The following is a 19,063-nucleotide window of genomic DNA, read 5'->3' on the forward strand; positions in this document are numbered from 1 at the left end:
GAGGGAGGGAGGATTTCCTACCTGCTGTTAGTCCTCCTCTATTCAAGAATTGGTCTATGTATAAATTAAAGAATTAACATAGAATATACTCAGAGTCCAGATCACTTATTTTCCCCCACCTCATTTGGGAAGCCAACCTGCAAGGCTCCAGATACTTGCTGCTGCTTGGTAAAGAGGTGTTAAAAGTACAAAAGTGAACAGCATCAACATGATACAGATCTAATCATTTGCATGATGTACCGACACTGTTCAAAGTCCCTTTCCTCTTCTGCATTTGGGAAAGTACTTTCTGAGTTTGCCTATAAAATCTGCAGCACAGAGGACTAAAACTTCATATCTTTTTATATGAGGGATATAACATTCAAATTGTCGCTCCTCACCCTCTGGGCTTCCTATATTTTTAGTCACTCACTCTCTGTTTAGTTCCCTACTGATAGTTGGATTTGGCATCAGTGATAATTGCATCTCTGTGAGGGAGAATTGGGCCCTAAATTGGTGGTAGTACAAAGTGCTTTTATTTGCCATGATTATATATTATGGCATCTTATTTCTACAGTTATGTATTAACTGGGATAAAACTCTCCAAGCATGTGACAGCTAAAGTAAAAATAGTTACTGTGATAGAGCGCTGTGATATCTTGTCACCTACTGTCCACAGCCATTGCTACACTGCTGATACCAGGATCCCAGCTAGAAACTAAAAGAGAACTGACTGTGGAAAATGCATTTTACCTCATTATGCTGCTGATTATTTTTACTGGAATACTGTTGGACACAATGCCGGAATTCCTTGGCCCTGTCAGTACAACATAGAGCTGGTGTCTGCAACCTATGGCTCTAGAGCCAAATATGGCTCAGTATGGAAATAAATAGGGCTCTTTTGTCATATGTGGAATTATGTATTTTTAAAAGTTTGAATTCACTTTTCATTTTAATTTTAAAAAGTTGTGTGTATTTGGGGAATGACAAAAGAGCCCTATTTAGTTCTTGCAGAGAACATGCAACATGCAGCATTTGCTACAAAATACCCCGTCAGTGATGCGCGAAAAAGAAACCTGCATGGAGCTGCAATGAAAGAAGAACAATGAACAAAATAGCCTGCTGGCATGGTCGAAAAAAGATGGGCACTTAAACTTCACAAGGTTTTAAGGCTCATACAGCATTATTCAAGAGGGGAAACCTTTCACTGACAAGGAATAATGTGAAGAGATGCATGCTAAAAATTGGTCATGGACTATTTGACGAGATTCACAAGAAAGACAAAATCTTACAGACAATTCAAGACATGGCATTATAAGCAAATAAAGTCCATGACACTGCTATGTAAATGGCTCATCAAATTGACAAGGAACAAATGCAAAATTTGAGTACAGCTACTTAGTTTTCATTTTCTATGGATGAGACAGCTGACATATGTGACGCTAATCAGTTGTGTATAATGTGATGATATATTTGTGGCATTCCCCTTCATGAAGAAATGACTGAGATATTATCTATGAAAAATCAAACAAAGGCTGAAGCCATTCTTAAAAGGTGTTGAACTTTGTAAATGAGACAGAAATACAGTTGGATAATCTTGTGTCTGTGTCTACAGGGGATTCCTTACTCTTTTGTCAGAACAGCTGAACTGCCCACTTTTGAATTTTTGTTGCAATGTGCTTCAGGACAATCTTGTGTGCAATCTTGTGGAACTGAACTTGGAAATGTAATGAAACAGGTTGACCGCACTGCCAATTGGATTCTTGCCTGCGCCCTTAATCACCATCAATTTCAGTCACTGCTCGAGGAAGTAGATTCCAAATAGCCTGATCTAAAAAGGCACACCAAGATTCACTGGTTATCTCATGGCAAAATTTTGTCTCATTTTGCCACCTTCATGAATGAGATTATCATTTTTTTATATGAAAGGTGTCAAACACCTTGAGCTTTCAGACTGTGTCTGGTTGCTCAAGTTTTACTATCTACTAGTTTCATGAGGAAGTTCTCCAGGTGAAAGAGGAGTGATTACAGAACCCTTGGCATAAGTGACTGTCTATAGTGTGTATTTTTGTGTTTGAGGGTTACTTGCTGGTTGCCTGAAAGACACTGTGTGCTGAGTTTGTGTTTGTCACTTTGGAGATGCATGTGTGTTTGAAGGACCATGTGCTGAGGCCAGCAGTTGGAAACTGTGAGCTTCATAATGAGGATTTGAAATCTAGAACCCTCTGTTAATTGGTCAAGCCTTAGCCAGGAGGTGGGCCTTTCAGGAAGGATAGGGAGCTAGTAAGTGACCAGGGAGCTTTGTGAACAGGGACAGCTAACAAGGAATTTTGTGAGGGTGTTTAGAGAGGGAGCTGGAAGGGGGCAAGGTACACTTGACATTCTTCAAAAGTTTTAAACTAAATTAAAACCAAAACTACCTCACTTAAATAATAACCTTATCAATCTAATTACCAGTAGGAGAGAATGCAGGCAAAAGCCCAAGAGCAGTTATTGCACCCAATGTATTATGTAAGATTCCCTGCCCTATGGACAGGTGGCATATATGTGCATTTGATGCAAGGAGCTCTTGGCCCCAGAAACCGCGTATGAGCTTTGGAGGCCAGAATTGGAGGAGCTAAGAGAGGCAGGGGCGGACTGGCCCAGTGGGATACCGGGAATTTCCCAGTGGGCTGTTGTCTGGTGGGCTCTCATGTCCGCACACCATTGCCCCTCACTTGGAACAGCTCTGTGTCCGTGCTATATGCAGCACGCAGTGCTCGACCCGCCGCTTGTGCCATGTGCTGGACATGACACGGGGCAGGACTTGAGGGGCATGCAGGGGTGACGTCATGGGGAGGACGTTCTCAACCCATTTCCTGGGCCTATTTTGATTGTCAGTATGTTCCTGCAAAGAGGTACATAGATGAGACTTTCGAGGTCACAGTAGAACTGTGCCACCTCCAGTCAGACAGCCCCTGTACTTTTAAGGAGGATGAAAGGCTATGGGAAGGAGAACAGTCAACTAGAGCAGAGGGAAACCATCCCATAACTGGGACCCTCCTTCCAGAGGATGTTGTCATATCTTCTCACACTGAGGATTCATCTTCAGGGGAGGGAACTCCAGTCTTTAGGAAAAGGCAGATGTTAGTAATAGGGGATTCGATCATTAGAAACATAGATAGCTGGGTTTGTGATAATTGGGGAACCATATGGTGAGTTGCCTGCCTGGTGTGAAGGTTGTGGATCTCTGAAGACATCTAGGTAGACTTATGTATAGTGCTGGGAAGGAGCCAGTGGTCATGGTACATGTAGGTACCAATGACATAAGGAAGAGTAGGAGAGAGGTTTTGGAGGCCAAATTTAGGTTGCTAGGAAAGAGATTGAAATCTAGGACCTCTGTTGCAGTGTTCTCTGAAATGCTTCCAGTTCCACTCACGGGGCCAGGTACACAGGCACAACTTCAGAGTCTCAATGCATGGATGAGATGATGGTATACAGACAAGGGGTTTAGATTTATTAGGAATTGGGGAAACTTTTGGATTGGGGGAGCCTATATAGGGAGGATGAGCTCCATCTAGATAAATTCCTGAGGTTAGGTCCATCAATGGCTATTAGCTAGGATGGGTAGGAAGAGTGTCCCTGGTCTCTGTTTGGCTGGAAATGGGTGACAGGGCAGGGATCACATGGTGATCACTTGTTGTGTTTACTCCGTCTAGGGCATCTGGCATTGGCCACTGTTAGCAGAAAGGATACTGGGTTAGATGGACCTTTGGTCTAACCTTGTATGGCCATTCTTATGTTCATCAACTCACCATTTTAATGAGTTGAACTGTAAGCTACAAGGGCAAGCAATGTATGGATTTGAGTCAAAATGGATTTTCTTCATCAAAGATGCTGAGATGGGCACAGTGTCACATTTTTAAAGATTATGAATGTTTTGTTATTTGTATCAGAGAGAGAATCCAAGTAACAGCCTTGATTTGCAGGATCTTGACAGATTTGTTTCTGAGCTCCTGAGGGCATTCAAGTTTCGTTTTGTTGACTTTTGCAAACACAGTGGTCTGTTTAAGTTTGATTTGTCCACATAAGGCATTTGTTGAAGAACTGAATTGATTTGACAGTCATTCTAGGCATCTCAGTCGGTGATATGGAAATAGCAGAATTCAAGGAGTTGGATATCTGGGTAGAAAAATTCATCGAGCTGAATTCTGATTTAGAATGATCAACAAAGTGCAGAATTGGCAAAACTGCACAAATGGGCTGACATGAAGAAATTGGAGCACGTTGATGATCTGCTTCTGCAAACGTGGAAAGAACTTCCTGTCACATACAACACTATGCAGAATGTCAGCTTGGCCTTATTTTCAATGTTTGGCTCTACCTGTATGTGTGCAAAGGCTTTCTCTCATTTGAATCACATCAAAGGTAATTTGCGCTCAAGACTTACAGAAGACAACCTGAAGGGTGCATGAAGCTGAATTTGACCAGTATGATGTAAACTTCAAAGAAATGTATGAAAAGATGCAGCAGCAGAAATCCCATTAAGTAAAGTTGAATACAATATTTCATTTATGCTATTATTACTGTATGTGTAGGGAGGGATCAAGAACGTGGAGCACCAAAGGGGCAGAGAGAAATATTGCAAAATCTGTATCCCCACATATAAAAACATATACATTTAACAAATGCTGTGACATAGGTGGGTTATATAAAGGTTCAGAAAACACTTACTAAAATTATAATTATGCTACCATATCATACATAGGAGCTGGACTAGCAACAGATTTTGCTGAGCCTGGGCAACGCAGGAGAGGACGTGGATCCAGCCCTCCTGGAAGGGGCAGGTCTACAGGCAGCCAACCCTCATCACCACCCAGACTATGTTGTGCCTCCCATGGCAACCCAGACCATGCCACACATGGCTCTGGCATAGAATTAAAGAGCCCTGGGCCTTTTTAAATCACCGGGCTTTGGGGGCAATTGCCCATTTTGCTCTTCTTCATCAATGGCCTTGCATAGGATGATGCGTATATTCTGAGGCTTCAGGTTTGCATATGATTGACCAACTACACTTAAGTGGTAGTTGGTATCCATGTAATAGGGGACTCTTGTTTTATTAGGAATTGAGCCTTTGGTGTATTATGTTGAATTGTCACTGCTGTGTGTTGCTTGGTCTCAGAGGTGAAGGAAATAGAAAGTTGATGCAGTGAGAAGGAGGGATCTACAGAATTGGCCTCCACACAAAATTTATAGAAAACTCATGAATCCAACAGAAAATCACAATGAAGAACCCTTTGGACTCCTTTCAAAAGGGGGAGAAACAAGACAGAGTACTGTTTTGTAGTGGTATATGAATTGTACTCTCAGTATTGCTGAATGGTGGGAAATGAGGAAGCTGGAGAAGGGAAGTGATAGAATTCTAATATTTGACTACAAAAATAATAAACTTGGAAAATCCCATGGACAGAATTCACCAAAGTAATGTCAATCTCCGCAACTTACAGCAAACTTTACTGAGAATTTCTAGTTGAATCATTTTTTGTGAACTAACAGCACAAGAATTTTTAGGAAGTTGCAGATTTTTAATCTAATACTATATATCTAACACCAGGAAGCACCTGAATCCACACAAGAAACACTCAGAATTACTGAGGAGCCTTTCTAATGCCAGCTGCTATCAGTTTGATAAATATGTTTGCAGCAGTGCACATATTCCAAAATATTCAGGTTTTGGCAGTCTTCATTCTTTTTGTTGACTTTCTAGTCTTTTGTGCCTATGCTGCTGTGCTTGTCCTTCACTGTCCCTAATTTGCAGTGCAAAGCCAAAGAAAAATTTATTGTAAACCCACATCACAGATAATTCTTATGCTCTTAAAAATTTCACAGACTCTATAGAAATAATCGGGGTCTTTTAAAAAGTTTAATAATTTATACTCTCACAGGAATAATCTGATCCACTGACCAGATTACTATCACAATAGTCCCTTCTGACTTTAAAGTTTCTGAGTCTATATTGTGGTAGCTTGATGTGCATGAGGGACAGCTAAAGTGAAATATTTTGCAAAAAGCCAAAATTTTGCAAAAGTTCTTTCAGGAAATATTTCACTTAGCTTGATGTGCATGAGGGCGAGCTGAAGTGAAATATTTCCTGAAAGAACGTTTGCAAAATTTTGGCTTTTTGCAAAATATTTAACTTTAGCTGTCCCTCATGCACATCAAGCTAAAGTTAAATATTTTGCAAAAAGCCAAAATTTTGCAAACGTTCTTTCAGGAAATATTTCACTTCAGCTCGCCCTCATGCACATCAAGCTAAGTGAAATATTTCCTGAAAGAACTTTTGCAAAATTTTGGCTTTTTGCAAAATATTTCACTTTAGCTGTCCCTCATGCACATCAAGCTACCACAATATAGACTCAGAAACTTTTAAATCAGAAGGGACTATTGTAATTATCTAGTCTGACCTGCACATACCTGTGAAAGAATTCTCGGTAGTAAATCAGATCCCTCTTCAGCTACTGTCCCAATCAGTCATCATATTCTAGGTATCTTTAAGGGAGGGGATAAATTAACAGCTTTCCCAATCTTGCACCACAGCAAGGTCTGACCATCAGGCAGTAGAGTGATAGGCTGCTGACTGGTCCAGTGGTAACATTTCCTAGAATCTTAGAACAATAGAATCTTAGGACACTAGAACTGGAAGGGACCTTAAGGGGTCATCGATTCCAGTCCTCTGCCCTCATGGCAGGACCCACTACCATCTAGACCATCCCAGATAGATGTCTGTCTAACTTATTCCAGTGTTTAACCACCTGGACAGTTAGGAAGTTTTTCCTAATATCCAACCTAAACTTCCCGTGCTGCAGTTTAAGCCCATTTCTTCTTGTCGCGTCCTCAGAGGCTAAGGAGAACAATTTTTCTCCCTCCTCTTTCTGACACCCTTTTAGATACCGGGTACCTGAAAACCGCTATCATGTCCCCTCTCAGTCTTCTTTCCAAACTAAACAAGCCCAGTTCTTTTAATCTTCCTTTGCAGGTCATGTTCTCTAAACCTTTAATCATTCTTGTTGCTCTTCTCTGGATTTGCTCTTATTTCTCCACATCTTTCTTGAAATGTGGTGTCCAGAATTGGACACAATACTCCAACTGAGGCATAATCAGCACAGAGTAGAGCAGAAGAATGATTTCTCGTGTCTTGCTCACAACACTGCTGTTAATGCATCCCAGAATCATGTTTGCTTTTTTTTTTTTAAACAGAATCACACAGTTGACTCATATTTAGCTTGTGGTCTGCTATGACCCCTAGATTTATTTCTGCAGTACTCCTCCCTAAACAGTTGCTTCCCATTCTGTATGTGTGATACTGATTGTTCCTTCCTAAGTAGAGTACTTTGCATTTGTCCTTATTAAACTTAATCCTATTTACCTCAGACCATTTCTCTAGTTTGTCCAGATCATTTTGAATTATGATCCTATCCTCCAAAGCAGTTGCAATCCCTCCCAGCTTCGTATCATCTGCAAACTCAATAAGCGTACTCTCTATGCCAATATCTAAAACTGTGATGAAGATATTGAACAGAACAGGTCCCAAAAACAGAGTCCTGTGGAACCCCACTTGTTAAGCCCTTCCAACAGATTTGTGAGCCATTAATAACTACCCTCTGAGAACGGTTATCCAGGCAGTTAGCCCTGTCTAAGTTGTATTTACCTAGTTTATTGATAAGAAAATAATGCAAGACCATATCAAATGCCTTACCAAAGTCTAGGTATACCATATGCATCACTTCTCCTTTATCCACAAGACTCATTATCCTATCAGAGAAAGCTTTCAGAGTGGTTTGGCATGATTTGTTCATTACAAATCCATGCTGGTTGTTACCTATCACCTTATCTCCCAGGTGTTTGCAGATGAATTCCTTAATTAGTTGCTCCATTATCTTTCCTGGCACAGAAGTTAAACTGAGTGGTCTGTTTCCTGGGTTGTTCTTATTTTCCTTTTTATAGCTGGGCACTAAATTTGCCATTTTCCTGTGTTCTGGAATCTCTCCTGACTTCCATGATTTTTCAGAGATGATAGCTAATGGCTCAGATACCTCCTCAATCAGCTCCTTTAGTATTCTAGGATGCATTTCATCTACTCTTGGTGACTTTCAGACATCTAACTTTTCAAAGTGATTTTTAACTTTTTTATTTTATCTTTTAAACCCACCCCATTCACACTAGCATTCACTACGTTAGACATCCCTTCATCATCACACTTCGTGGTGAAGACTGAAACAAAAAAGTGATTAAGCACCTCTGCCACTTGTAAGTTTCCTATTACTGTTTCTCCCTCTGCACTGAGCAATGAGCCTACACTGTCCTTGGTCTTCCTCTTCCTTCTAATATAGTTATAGAAATCTTCTTGTTTCCCTTTATTTCTGTAGCTAGTTTGAGCTCATTTTGTGCCTTTGACTTTCTAATCTTACCCCTGCATACCTGTATTGTTTCCTTATTTTCATCCTTTGTAATTTGTTCTAGTTTCCACTTTTTATATGACTCCTTTTTATTTTTAGATCATGCAAGATCTCCTGGTTAAGCCAAGGTGGTCTTTTGCCATAGTTTCTATCTTTCCGACACAGTAGAATAGCATGCTTTTGGGCTCTTAATACTGTCCCTTTGAAAAACTGCCAACTGGTTTCAGTTTTTTTGCCTCCTAGCCATGCTTCCCAAAGGACCTTACCTACCAGCTCTCTGAGTTTTCCAAAATCTGCCTTCCTGAAATCCATTGTCTCTATTTTGCTGCTCTCCCCTTCTACCATTCCTTAGAATCACGAACTCTATGATTTCATGTTCTTTTTCACCCAAGCTGCCTTCCATTTTCAAATGCTCAAATTTCTTGTGATGGATGATCCTCTTTCGTTTTCTATTTACCCTACCAGAATACAGAGTTTTAGACATTTGTGGATTTTAGGTGAAATTATCTTTCTAGTCATGATGTATCTGATAACAAAGATCAAGAGTGAAGAAATTAAGCTGAATAGTTAGAAAAAATTATAGATTCAAAAATGTAAATTGCAAACATCTTAAAAATTAAAACAGTGCACATATACCATTATGAAGTATATAATTGGTGTAGCTCCTGCAGTGGGAAGGGAACATTTACACTGAAGACAGAAATTAAAAGATCATATCCTGCAGTGATTCCCATTGTTTTGACTGGAGGTTGGGCACAAAAGTCAGTGGCAAATTATGAGTCAACATGGTAAGTGATTTAAAATTCCAAACATTTGAAAAAGCAAGTCATACTCAACCGGAAGAATGTATTCCATTGGAAATTCGTCTCCATGTTTATTTTCTGATGTTTTGTTAGGTGCCTCTCTGGTTTCAGTAGAAGATTTGGCTGAAGCCAACTTTCTAGCACACAACATTGAGCCACTTGAAGAAAAATCATCAACGTTTTGGACAGGGATGTACAGAAACGTGGATGGTGAGCATTTTTTCCTGTAATACTTATTCTTAGATGGTATATGTCATAAAGATACACTGATTGTCAAGTGTTTCACACTGTGCTTTGATGTAAGACATAAACAGATAGAACAGGAAAGGAGACATTTTATATATTTATCTACTGTTGAAGGAATGAAGGTCATATATATGACCAGTTGGTTGACTATAATAAAGTGGTTAGAGGGAAAAGTCACATCATAGGTAAGATATACATAAAAATAAGTAGTGAGGGTCCTTGCTCAGATATGGAGTGGGGGGCGGGGGGGACTCTGGGCACAACTAGGCACTGACTGAATGAACATAGGGCTCTTTGGACTGTGTGAGAGGTGAGCACCAGTGCAAGTAAGTTGCCTCAGCTGTTCATGAACTAATATAAAAAGAATCCATTAAATTAATGTATGTCTAATCACTGGCCTCTAACTTTATCTTTAAATTAAAAGGTAGCTCAATCTAGTATCTCCCTCGAGTCAAAACTCTGGTTTAATTGTGACAGTTGAAGACCAAAAGCAAATCCATCAGGAGGGTTCCTACCCTTTTTACTTCAGAAAGTATAAAATATGATTCTTGGGGTGAGGATACATCTGATTCAAGCAGCTTGTGTCCCTCTGTGCAGAAATGCATCATCTTGGGGCCAGAGTTACTGAACCAGAGGAAACAACAAGTAGTCCTGTGGCACCTTCGAGCCTAACAAAAATATATAGAATCATGAACTTTCATCAGATGAAACCCACTTCGTCAGATGAATATCAGATGAATCACAGGAGTACAAAGAGATTAAATTACTTATAGAGGTAACAGGTATACATCTAGCTGGCTGTCCTGATCCCCCAGTTGCATAAGGTAGTCTCATGATAGGAGGAAAACACCAAGTATGGAAAAGACAGACTCCTTTACTTGTGACTATTTTCCAATGAAGGTAGAGGAAACTTATTATTCCATAGACATTACAAAAAAGTATCTCTGGAAGTCAGGACGATTTCTAATTTCTAGACATGGCTATAGTGATAGAATCTCCTCTCATCAGAAACACACTAATGTTACTCTAGCTGAGTGTGTGAGGATTGTCTAAGTATATGCTTCACAGACTCAAAGATGGCAAATTTCATGATACATCAGGACAGACTTCTTCTGAGGGCTGCATGGGACCCAATAGTCATGGTACACATTGGTACTCATGATGAAGGCTATGTGTACATTGTGCATTCTTGCGCAAAGAGATATGCAAATGAGGTATGATGATGAATATTGTGGCACCTCATTTGCATACCTAATGAGCTGCCATTTTGTGCAAGGGACTTTTGCGCAAGAAGGAGCAGTCTATACTGCTCCTTATTGTGCAAAACCCCCTTCTTGCACAAAAGCCATTCTGACTGAAAATAAGCAGCAGAACGGCTCTTGCGCAAGTGGGGGTTTTGTGTAAGAAGGAGCAGTGTAGACTGCTCCTTCTTGCGCAAAAGCCCCTTGCGCAAAATGCAGCTCATTAGGTATGCAAATGAGGAGCAGCAATATTCATTGCCGCACCTCATTTGCATATGTTCTTGCGTGAGAATGCGCAACATAGACATAGCCCAAGGGTGCTGGGTAATACAAATCCTGGTAGCTAAATTTAGATGACTAGGAGAAAGATCTAAGTTGAAGACCTTTGAGAGGCTGTCTCTGAAATACTTGCAGTTCCAGGAGCAGAGACAGCTGAACAGGACAAGTGTCAGAGTCTCACTATGCAGTTGACGAGATGGTGTAACCAGATGTTCAAGTGCATGAGACATTGGAGAACATTCTGAGGAAGGGAAAGCCTATATAGAATGCACAGACTCTACCTGATGCAAAGCAGAACACTACACAGCTAGCACAGAAGATGGATGAAGTTTTGTAGAGATTATTTTAAGTGGGAAGTAGGGGGCAACTGAAATCTGAGGAGTACTCAACTCAGACAAAGACAGATGCTTGTTATATCTGTAATTGAAAAGAGTGTTTTTATCCAGAAAAGGATAAGGCAAGAATTACAGCTTAATTGTGGAGGGAAAGAATGAGCTCATAAAGATAAGGTCCAGAAAAGTAATGACCGATACATTTTGTTTTGCTTTTGACCTTTAATTTTAATATGAAAAAAGAATTTCATTTTGAAAAATCATAATAAGAAGTGTAATACAGTGGTCAGTCATGAAAAGAAAAGGTTTATAGAAATAATTGTTTGACATCTTAAATAAGTAATTGCTTCTTAAAACACTTTAGTATAGAGCAGAGCTACTCAGCACGTGGCCTGTGGGCTGCATGTGGCCTGCAGCCCATTTGTTTGTGGCCCATGGTGTGGTTTGGGTTTATGCAGGGGTCAACACATGGCCCGCGGATGGGATGCTTTGAACATGGCCTCCACTGGGAACAGGCTTCACAACGGTGAGGTGTATCACAGGCAGGGTGAGCATTGAAAGATGCAAGCGTTGGGCTGGTTGGAACAGATGGGTACAGGGTGTTGGTGTTTCTAGCCCCCAGGGAAGAGGTGCCAGAAGCGCCAGGGCATTGTGGGAAAGAAGCTGTTTGCATATATTTGTATATATATTTGCATGTATATGCAACCACACGTAAGTTGTAGCCCTCAGCATGTGCCGAGAGTATCATTGTGGCCCCCAGGGCTTACGAGATTGAATAGCCCTGGTCTAGAGCATAGAGAAGGAGGCTATTCTTGCTTTAGTCTTAAGAAACCCACAGGAACTGACTCAAGAACTAACTATGGTTGTGCCACTAAATAGTGAATAATTCAATTTAAATATTCAGGGAAATAAATGCTTGAAAATCTAGCACAGTGATGCCAAGAAGTGAATTTCAAAGAAATGAGGAAGCTGGTTACAAAACCTTGTAAAGTGAAAAGTAAGGAAAACTGTAGACTCAGCATGGAGGTTGTGTAAACATTACTTAAGGACAGTGGAAAGACACGTATCTCTAACAAAAAAGGAAACAGCAAGACCAAAAAAAAAAAAAAAATCCAACAAGAGTTCTCAGTATGGCTAAATAACAAAGCTTGAGAGATTTATTCAAGTAAACAGATGATTGTTCAGAAAACGGAAATCCAGTCCTGCTAAAGCCAGTAGGCAGGAACAATAAACTATGGCAAGGAAAATGAAAAATGGAAATTAGAAAAGTTATGTCGGATGGTGATGAGTAAATAGTCATAAAATCAAATAATTGCAAATCTCAGAAGATAAGGGCATTTCAGAGAAATTAAATTATGTCTTTCCATCTGTCATTACCACAATAGGAATAACTAAAGAAAACAGTAAAATAGAGGATGTATGAGATACTTACCCTATGCCTCCTTTGAGACCCTCACACCTCTCAAGGGCACACACCTCAGGGTTTTTGGCATTTTTTACAAACTATAAAAGTATGAAACATTGTCTGAAGTGCCCTTGAATTGTTTATCCCCATTGCCAAAAATGAACAACCACCAAACTGTTGTTTAATGCTCAGTTTATTTCTAATTAACACTAGGACAGTGGTTGTGGCTAGACAACAGTGCAGTGGATTTTGTCAACTGGAATGTAGGAGAACCCTCAAGTCAACAAAATGAGCATTGTGTTGAAATGTATGCAAATTCTGGATACTGGAATAATATTTATTGCTCTTCCTACAAAGGATACGTTTGTAAAAAACCAAAAAGTAAGTGATGATTTTAATGTATTATATTTATGGATTTGTGTTATTAGTAATGTTTATAGTATGCATACTCTCAATAGATATGTGCTGCTTAGAGTACATTTCTATGTCAAGGGCCCCTCTTTCCTCTACAGTTGCCAGGTGTCCAGTTTTGAGCTTTCTGTTCGGCAAACAAATTGAGAAAATGTAAATGTCCGGTATTTTCTAAATAAGATGTAATGTAGATTCCCAGCCCCAGAGTTTGGAGTTTGCAGCAGGCCTCTGTGGTAGGGAGCCCCACCATGCCTCCTTGGACTCCCTCCCTGGCTGTTTCTGTTGTACTGCTAGTATGAATCGCTCTCTAACCTTTTGCTCCTTGTCTCTCCTTCACCTCCCTTCTGTCTTATCACTCTTCTCCAGCTTCCAACTTGCTGAGGCTTTTAAAGGCCTTCAGCCAGCCAGCAGAGGAGTCAGCTGGCCCCAATCTGCCTGAGCCAGCTCCCTCCTATCTGCATCTAATTGTACTGCAGCCCTCTGCTTCTAGTACAGGGAGGATTTTAACCCTTTTTGAGCTGCCTTTCCCCCCCTCTGCAGCAGTTCTCTGACCTGACTGCCACAACACATAATACTAGGGGAAAAAAGGGTTACAGGTAGGGTTGCCAGGTGTCCGGTATTCACCCGGACAGTCTGGTATTTTCACTTCCTGTCCAGTAAAAAAATTCAGAGAATACTGGACACCTGAGATGTCCGGTATTTTCTGATTTTTTTTTTTCCCCCCCAGCCATGAGGTGAAAATGCTGGGCACCTAGCAACCCTACAATCACTCAGCGCCCGGCGTCTCCGCACCCCCAGCGGCCCCCAACACTCCCAATCCCAGCCCCCATGCTTACCTGGTTTTGCAAGGCTGCCAGCACAATATGGCTGCTGACCAAGGGGAAGCAATGATTCCCCTGGGTCTTAGTGCTCAACCACTCCCCTGTTCCTATCCCTGCACTCACTCTTAAAGGGGACATGCTGTTTTAATACTGTTTTATTTAAATTTTTTTTTTTTTGCTTAATAAGTCTTGGAGTCCTTTTTTTTCTCAACAACTTTGGTCTCTCCCCCCTCCCCCTTTTTTTCCTTCAACAGAATTTTTTCCTGGTGGTTGTTTTTTGGGGGGGAGGGAAGGTTCGGTATTTTTGTTTCAACCATCTGGCAACCCTAGTTAAACTGTCAAACAAGTAGGTGTCCAGGTCGACAAAAAACAGATGCCAACCTCTGTTTCCAAAAATGCATGCACGCAAATCAGGAAATTAGTACTTATACTTCCAAAACTGCCCACATGGTTACAATATTTGTGTGTGCAATTGTGGAGGACAATATTAGGATTGCATTTTTGCACTCACACTTTGGTCCATTCCTGAAAATTTTGTCCTGCAGAATAAATGCTTAAATCTGAACCTAAAGCTATTTTTTTTGTCTTTCTCTCTTTCAAACATACACATGCACCCACTCAGCACTCTTTGCTACTCCTTATATCAAGTGAATATTCATTATCTTCACTTCTTTGTACTGTACGGATATTTTTTCCTGGAACATATTAGGAGAATATGAGTAAACTGCAGAAGGAAAAATTGATTAGGTAAAAGCAAATAGTATTGGTTGAAGTGTACAAAATTTAGAAAGTCCTTAAAATAATGGACCAAGCTAAGGACCAAGTCCACAGCAAACCTGTCCTGTGGACTCATGCATACATATACTTCACTACCCCAGTGTCACTGGCAGCGTTTAGAAAGCTTGATGCATGAAGCAGAATCACTATGAACAGTGTCATCTTTGCTGTACTTTTGATACAGGTCAATCATGAAGCAATTGACATTTCATAAGAATGCCTGTTTTTGCAACACTTCCTGCTCAATTCAAATTTTCAACCAGACAAATTCAGCTGAATCATTTGAAATTTGTGATGGTTAATTCCATCTCCCAAAGGTGCAAAAGGAGCAGAATACATAGAAGGAGCATTTCTCCCACACTGCACTATGACATGTTACTTGTGAACATGCAGCACCTGTTGCAGAATACATTCAGTATTTGAAATGTGCCTAGTTCCTCTATATGAAATGAAGGAAATCCCTTTTATAGAAAGCTGCTCTTGATGCACGATCATCTGACTTTCTCCTGACTGCTGATGAAAGATGTTTTTGTATTATACAGAGGGCCTTGCATAACTGTCACAAAAATGTAGCATACTATCCACAAAATCTACTCAACCATATTGCGACATGACGATTAGCAATAGAAAACAAATGGCATTTTATTTACCTAGCAAAAATAAATAATATTCCAAGCTGAGTGAATAAATGGAATTTTCCAAGGCAGTGATAATTTCTAAGACTGTCAATTGACCTGCGTTAAGACCTGCGATTAACTCAGGACAGGATTAACACATTAATTTTTTAATACATTAATTGCAGGTGTTAATGCTGCGCTGCCCCTTTGAAGTGCCACTCCAGCACTTCAAAGGGACAGCATAAGTGAAGCCAGGGATCATTTGGAGTGTCCAGCTGATCCCAGGCTCCTAAAGTGCTTCCCCTTTGAAATGTAGCTGCAGCGCTTCCAAGGGGCAGTGCTGCATGGAGTCCGGGGTCAGCTGGGGATTCCAGCTGATCCTTGGCTCCATGCAGCACTGCCCCGTTGAAATGCCACCGCGGTGTTGCAAAGGGGAAGCGCACACGATTAATCACAATTAAATTTTTTAATTGTTTGACAGCCCTAATAATTTCCCATTTCACAGCACAGAGAATTAATATAAAACAGTCAGCATGTTGAATTAAAGCCTGCTTTTTCTTGAAGAGGCAATAAAACATAGAGATCTATTTCTATAGTCTACCTTTAACTTAATATTTTTCCATTGCCCATGTTAATGCTATTTCTACCCAAATTATTGAGCACCCTGGAAATATTTCCATTGTGTGTATGCATGCAGTTGAACTTTATTGGATAAAGAAGCAAAAAATACTTGCATGCTACATCTATTAGTAACAACGTGACATAGGACCCAATCTTGCAAATGTACTGTCAGTTTTAATCATTACCATAATTTCTTAAGAATAGTAATTGCTGTACCTTTTTGTAATCTTATGTCTGCAAAAGTGAATGCAGATGTAAGAATGTGAATGTGGATATCTGCAACTCATTTTTGCAGATGTGGGTATAAATTTTATACTCAGAACCCTGCAGATTGGCAGATATCCATGGGCAACCACCTCCACATATGTCAGTGTGGATATCTGCGGCTCATTTTTGCAGATACTTATGCGGATGCAGATACAAATTCTGTATCTGCTCATGGCTCTACATATGCAGGATTAGGCTTGTAGGCCACAATCCTACAAGCTGCTCTGTGAAGTGAACTGCCATATCCACACACTCTGGATGTGTGGCCTATATGTATATTGTAGCTCTGACTGATGCAGGGGTCTGTCACGATGGAGCTCACAGCAGAATCATTTCAGGTTCATTGCGTGTTTTGTAACTACATTAGATTCATTTATCATGTGCCTCTACTGGTAACAATATTGTATTTATTCTGTATCATAAAAGTCCGTGGTTTTTTACAGGCAAAAAAAGGTAGCCACTCTCACAGTATGTGTTTTTTAATGTACAATTTTCAGTGTATTATGAAGATTTTTAAAGACCCAGTGTAACTGATTTTTTTCTGTTTTATAGTTGTTGAAGTGCAAACAACTGAGAAGGCCCCCCACAAAAATGGTAAGATTACTTTGTTTCAAATAAATGAAGAATAGGCCCAAATAAAGCATAGGAAATATCAGATGGTCATATTTTATATTCTAATTTCATGTCATATATATGGTAAATAACCATCACTTGATAAGAAAACATCCATAATACTCTGTTTATGTCCAAATTCTCAGTTCTTCCTTATATTTGGATTGAAATTTGTTGTTAAGGTTTATAAATTATGCTGTTTTATAGGGTTTATGATCTTGTCTTCTGCATTGCCAATCACTAATTATCTGGGGATGATAAAGCATTCAGTGATAAAAATATACCACTACTTCTAAGTACAGGATTGTATTCTGTAATCAGATGCCAAGTGTGTGGTTTCTACTAAATCTGTTGTGTTCATTTGCAGAGGAGAAAAATGAAAAGAAGATATCTGAAACTAGCCACAGCAAAAGTGGGATTGTAGTTATTGTGGTGCTCCTTGTCCTAGCAGGAGTTGGCCTGGCAGGCTATTTCTTTTACAGGAAAAGAAAGAGTCACATGTCAACACGTGACAGCTTTGAGAACAACTTGTACTTTAATGGTGATGCAGTTCCTGGAACTAGTGACACAAAGGATCTTGTGGTCAACATTGAGCAAAATGAATATGCTAATGCTTAGTGTGATGCATTAAAAATGGGCCTTGTTTTATACAATTATGTAACTGTGATACCTGAAGGTTTAAGACAAAACTATTTTCTTCTGTACAAATCCTGTAAAAGTCACTTTTTCAGTGTCTGCATATTTTTTACCTACTAGCAGTTGCAATTACTTTATTTCATAGCCAATCTATAGTTGTGTAAGATTCCAGAACTACTTTAGCAAGAGCATTTCTTATGAAAAATATAGTGCTGACTACTTAGAAAACGGAACAAATTAGTATAATTAAAAGAATGAAAATGAAACACAAAGCAAATGTGAATAAGTCTTTGAGAATGTGCTTCTTCACCACACCTGCATTGCCCTTGTGATTGTCAGGTTTCCCATCAACGCACAGTCTCTCCATACTGCTCAGCAAAGCATTTGTCTATTTCTGTTAATAATTCACATAGTCACATCGTCCTGGAAACTGCACTACAAGTGTTTGGATAGCTGATGATGCTGTATTTCAATAAATCTCATTAAAATGCTTTCTGTGGCATAATTCTAGTTTAGCAATCTCAGGCAACGTACAGAGCCAAATATGCAGTTCCCCTCGTTTCATATCCTCTCAGGGGCTACCCATAATTGGGGTGCAGGCCTGTGGAGCTCCAACAGGGTGGCTGCTAGACACTCTCAGAACCCCTTACTAGCCACAAATGAGCTTTGTCTGTCTAGAATGATGATGATGATGACAACACCTTCCTGCGTACCAGCATAGTTGTTGTTGGTTGGGGGATTCTGGCTGTGCATATTATAAAGATGCACTAGCAATGGACATTTGTCACATTTCTCCTCGTGAAACACTGCCATTTATATACTCTTTCTCCATAATACAGCTTAGACTTGTAACAGTATGATAACTTTGCTAACGCACCTATTGCTCTAGCAGATCAGCACTTTTTCTCTAATGTTTAAAGAGAGAAATATTTCAAAAACTTTATCTTCCCAAGTGATCATTTCATAATCTGATTTTTGTATATCTTGTAAAATGTAAATCGTGTGTATTATTTTTTTCCTCACATAGATATAATATGTGAAAAGAAAATTTAAATGTTTCCTTTGTTTATGCATTCAACTTAAGTTCTGTGAAATAAACAGTAACAGACTATGATTTTTCAATTATTTTGCATTTTTAGAGTATGTATCTCACTATTTGCATTGGAAAAAAATAGGAAAAATAAAGTTGTTCATTAACTAACACTGACCTGGAGCAATACCACTTTGCACTATGATCTAGTGATAATAATTAATGTACAAGGCAACAGTAAAAAAGGAGCAACATCCAGCCACCAAAGCAGAAAAAGATCATGAATATGCCAACAATTTCTGTTTATCATGGGCATATGCTTTAGTGTGGCCTACTGGATGGCTCCCTGAAACCTTTGGTGTTGTGTCCAGTCCTCAAATTGCCATATTGCTTATTTCTTTTGTCACTTTTCCATAGCACTTCTCTTTTTCAGCACCAGAGAGATCTTAGAAGATGCAGAAAAGCCCTTCTCCAAGCAGTGTCAGGACTCCTGCAGGGAAGTATACCTGAAGAGAGAAACCTACACTCTCAGAAGTTAACTTGGAGTGAGA

The 19,063-nt window shown here is 39.8% G+C and overlaps 1 protein-coding gene across 2 annotated transcripts in view; it reads left to right on the forward strand.

Annotated features, from left to right (window-relative positions):
• Window positions 1-18,607, forward strand: part of LOC102444982 (macrophage mannose receptor 1-like) — a 112,391-nt gene extending 93,784 nt beyond the window's left edge. For both annotated transcript variants that reach the window (XM_006119498.5, XM_006119499.5), the window contains 4 exons: window positions 9,311-9,427; window positions 12,934-13,101; window positions 16,787-16,828; window positions 17,214-18,607. In XM_006119498.5, the coding sequence (XP_006119560.3) occupies window positions 9,311-9,427; window positions 12,934-13,101; window positions 16,787-16,828; window positions 17,214-17,464 (578 nt within the window). In that variant the 3' untranslated portion in view covers window positions 17,465-18,607. The remainder of the gene's footprint in view (window positions 1-9,310; window positions 9,428-12,933; window positions 13,102-16,786; window positions 16,829-17,213) is intronic.
• Window positions 18,608-19,063: the final 456 nt, after the last annotated feature.

Source organism: Pelodiscus sinensis, chromosome 2 (genome assembly GCF_052426305.1).
Source record: "Pelodiscus sinensis isolate ZL-2025 chromosome 2, ASM5242630v1, whole genome shotgun sequence".
Lineage (NCBI taxonomy): Eukaryota > Metazoa > Chordata > Testudines > Trionychidae > Pelodiscus > Pelodiscus sinensis.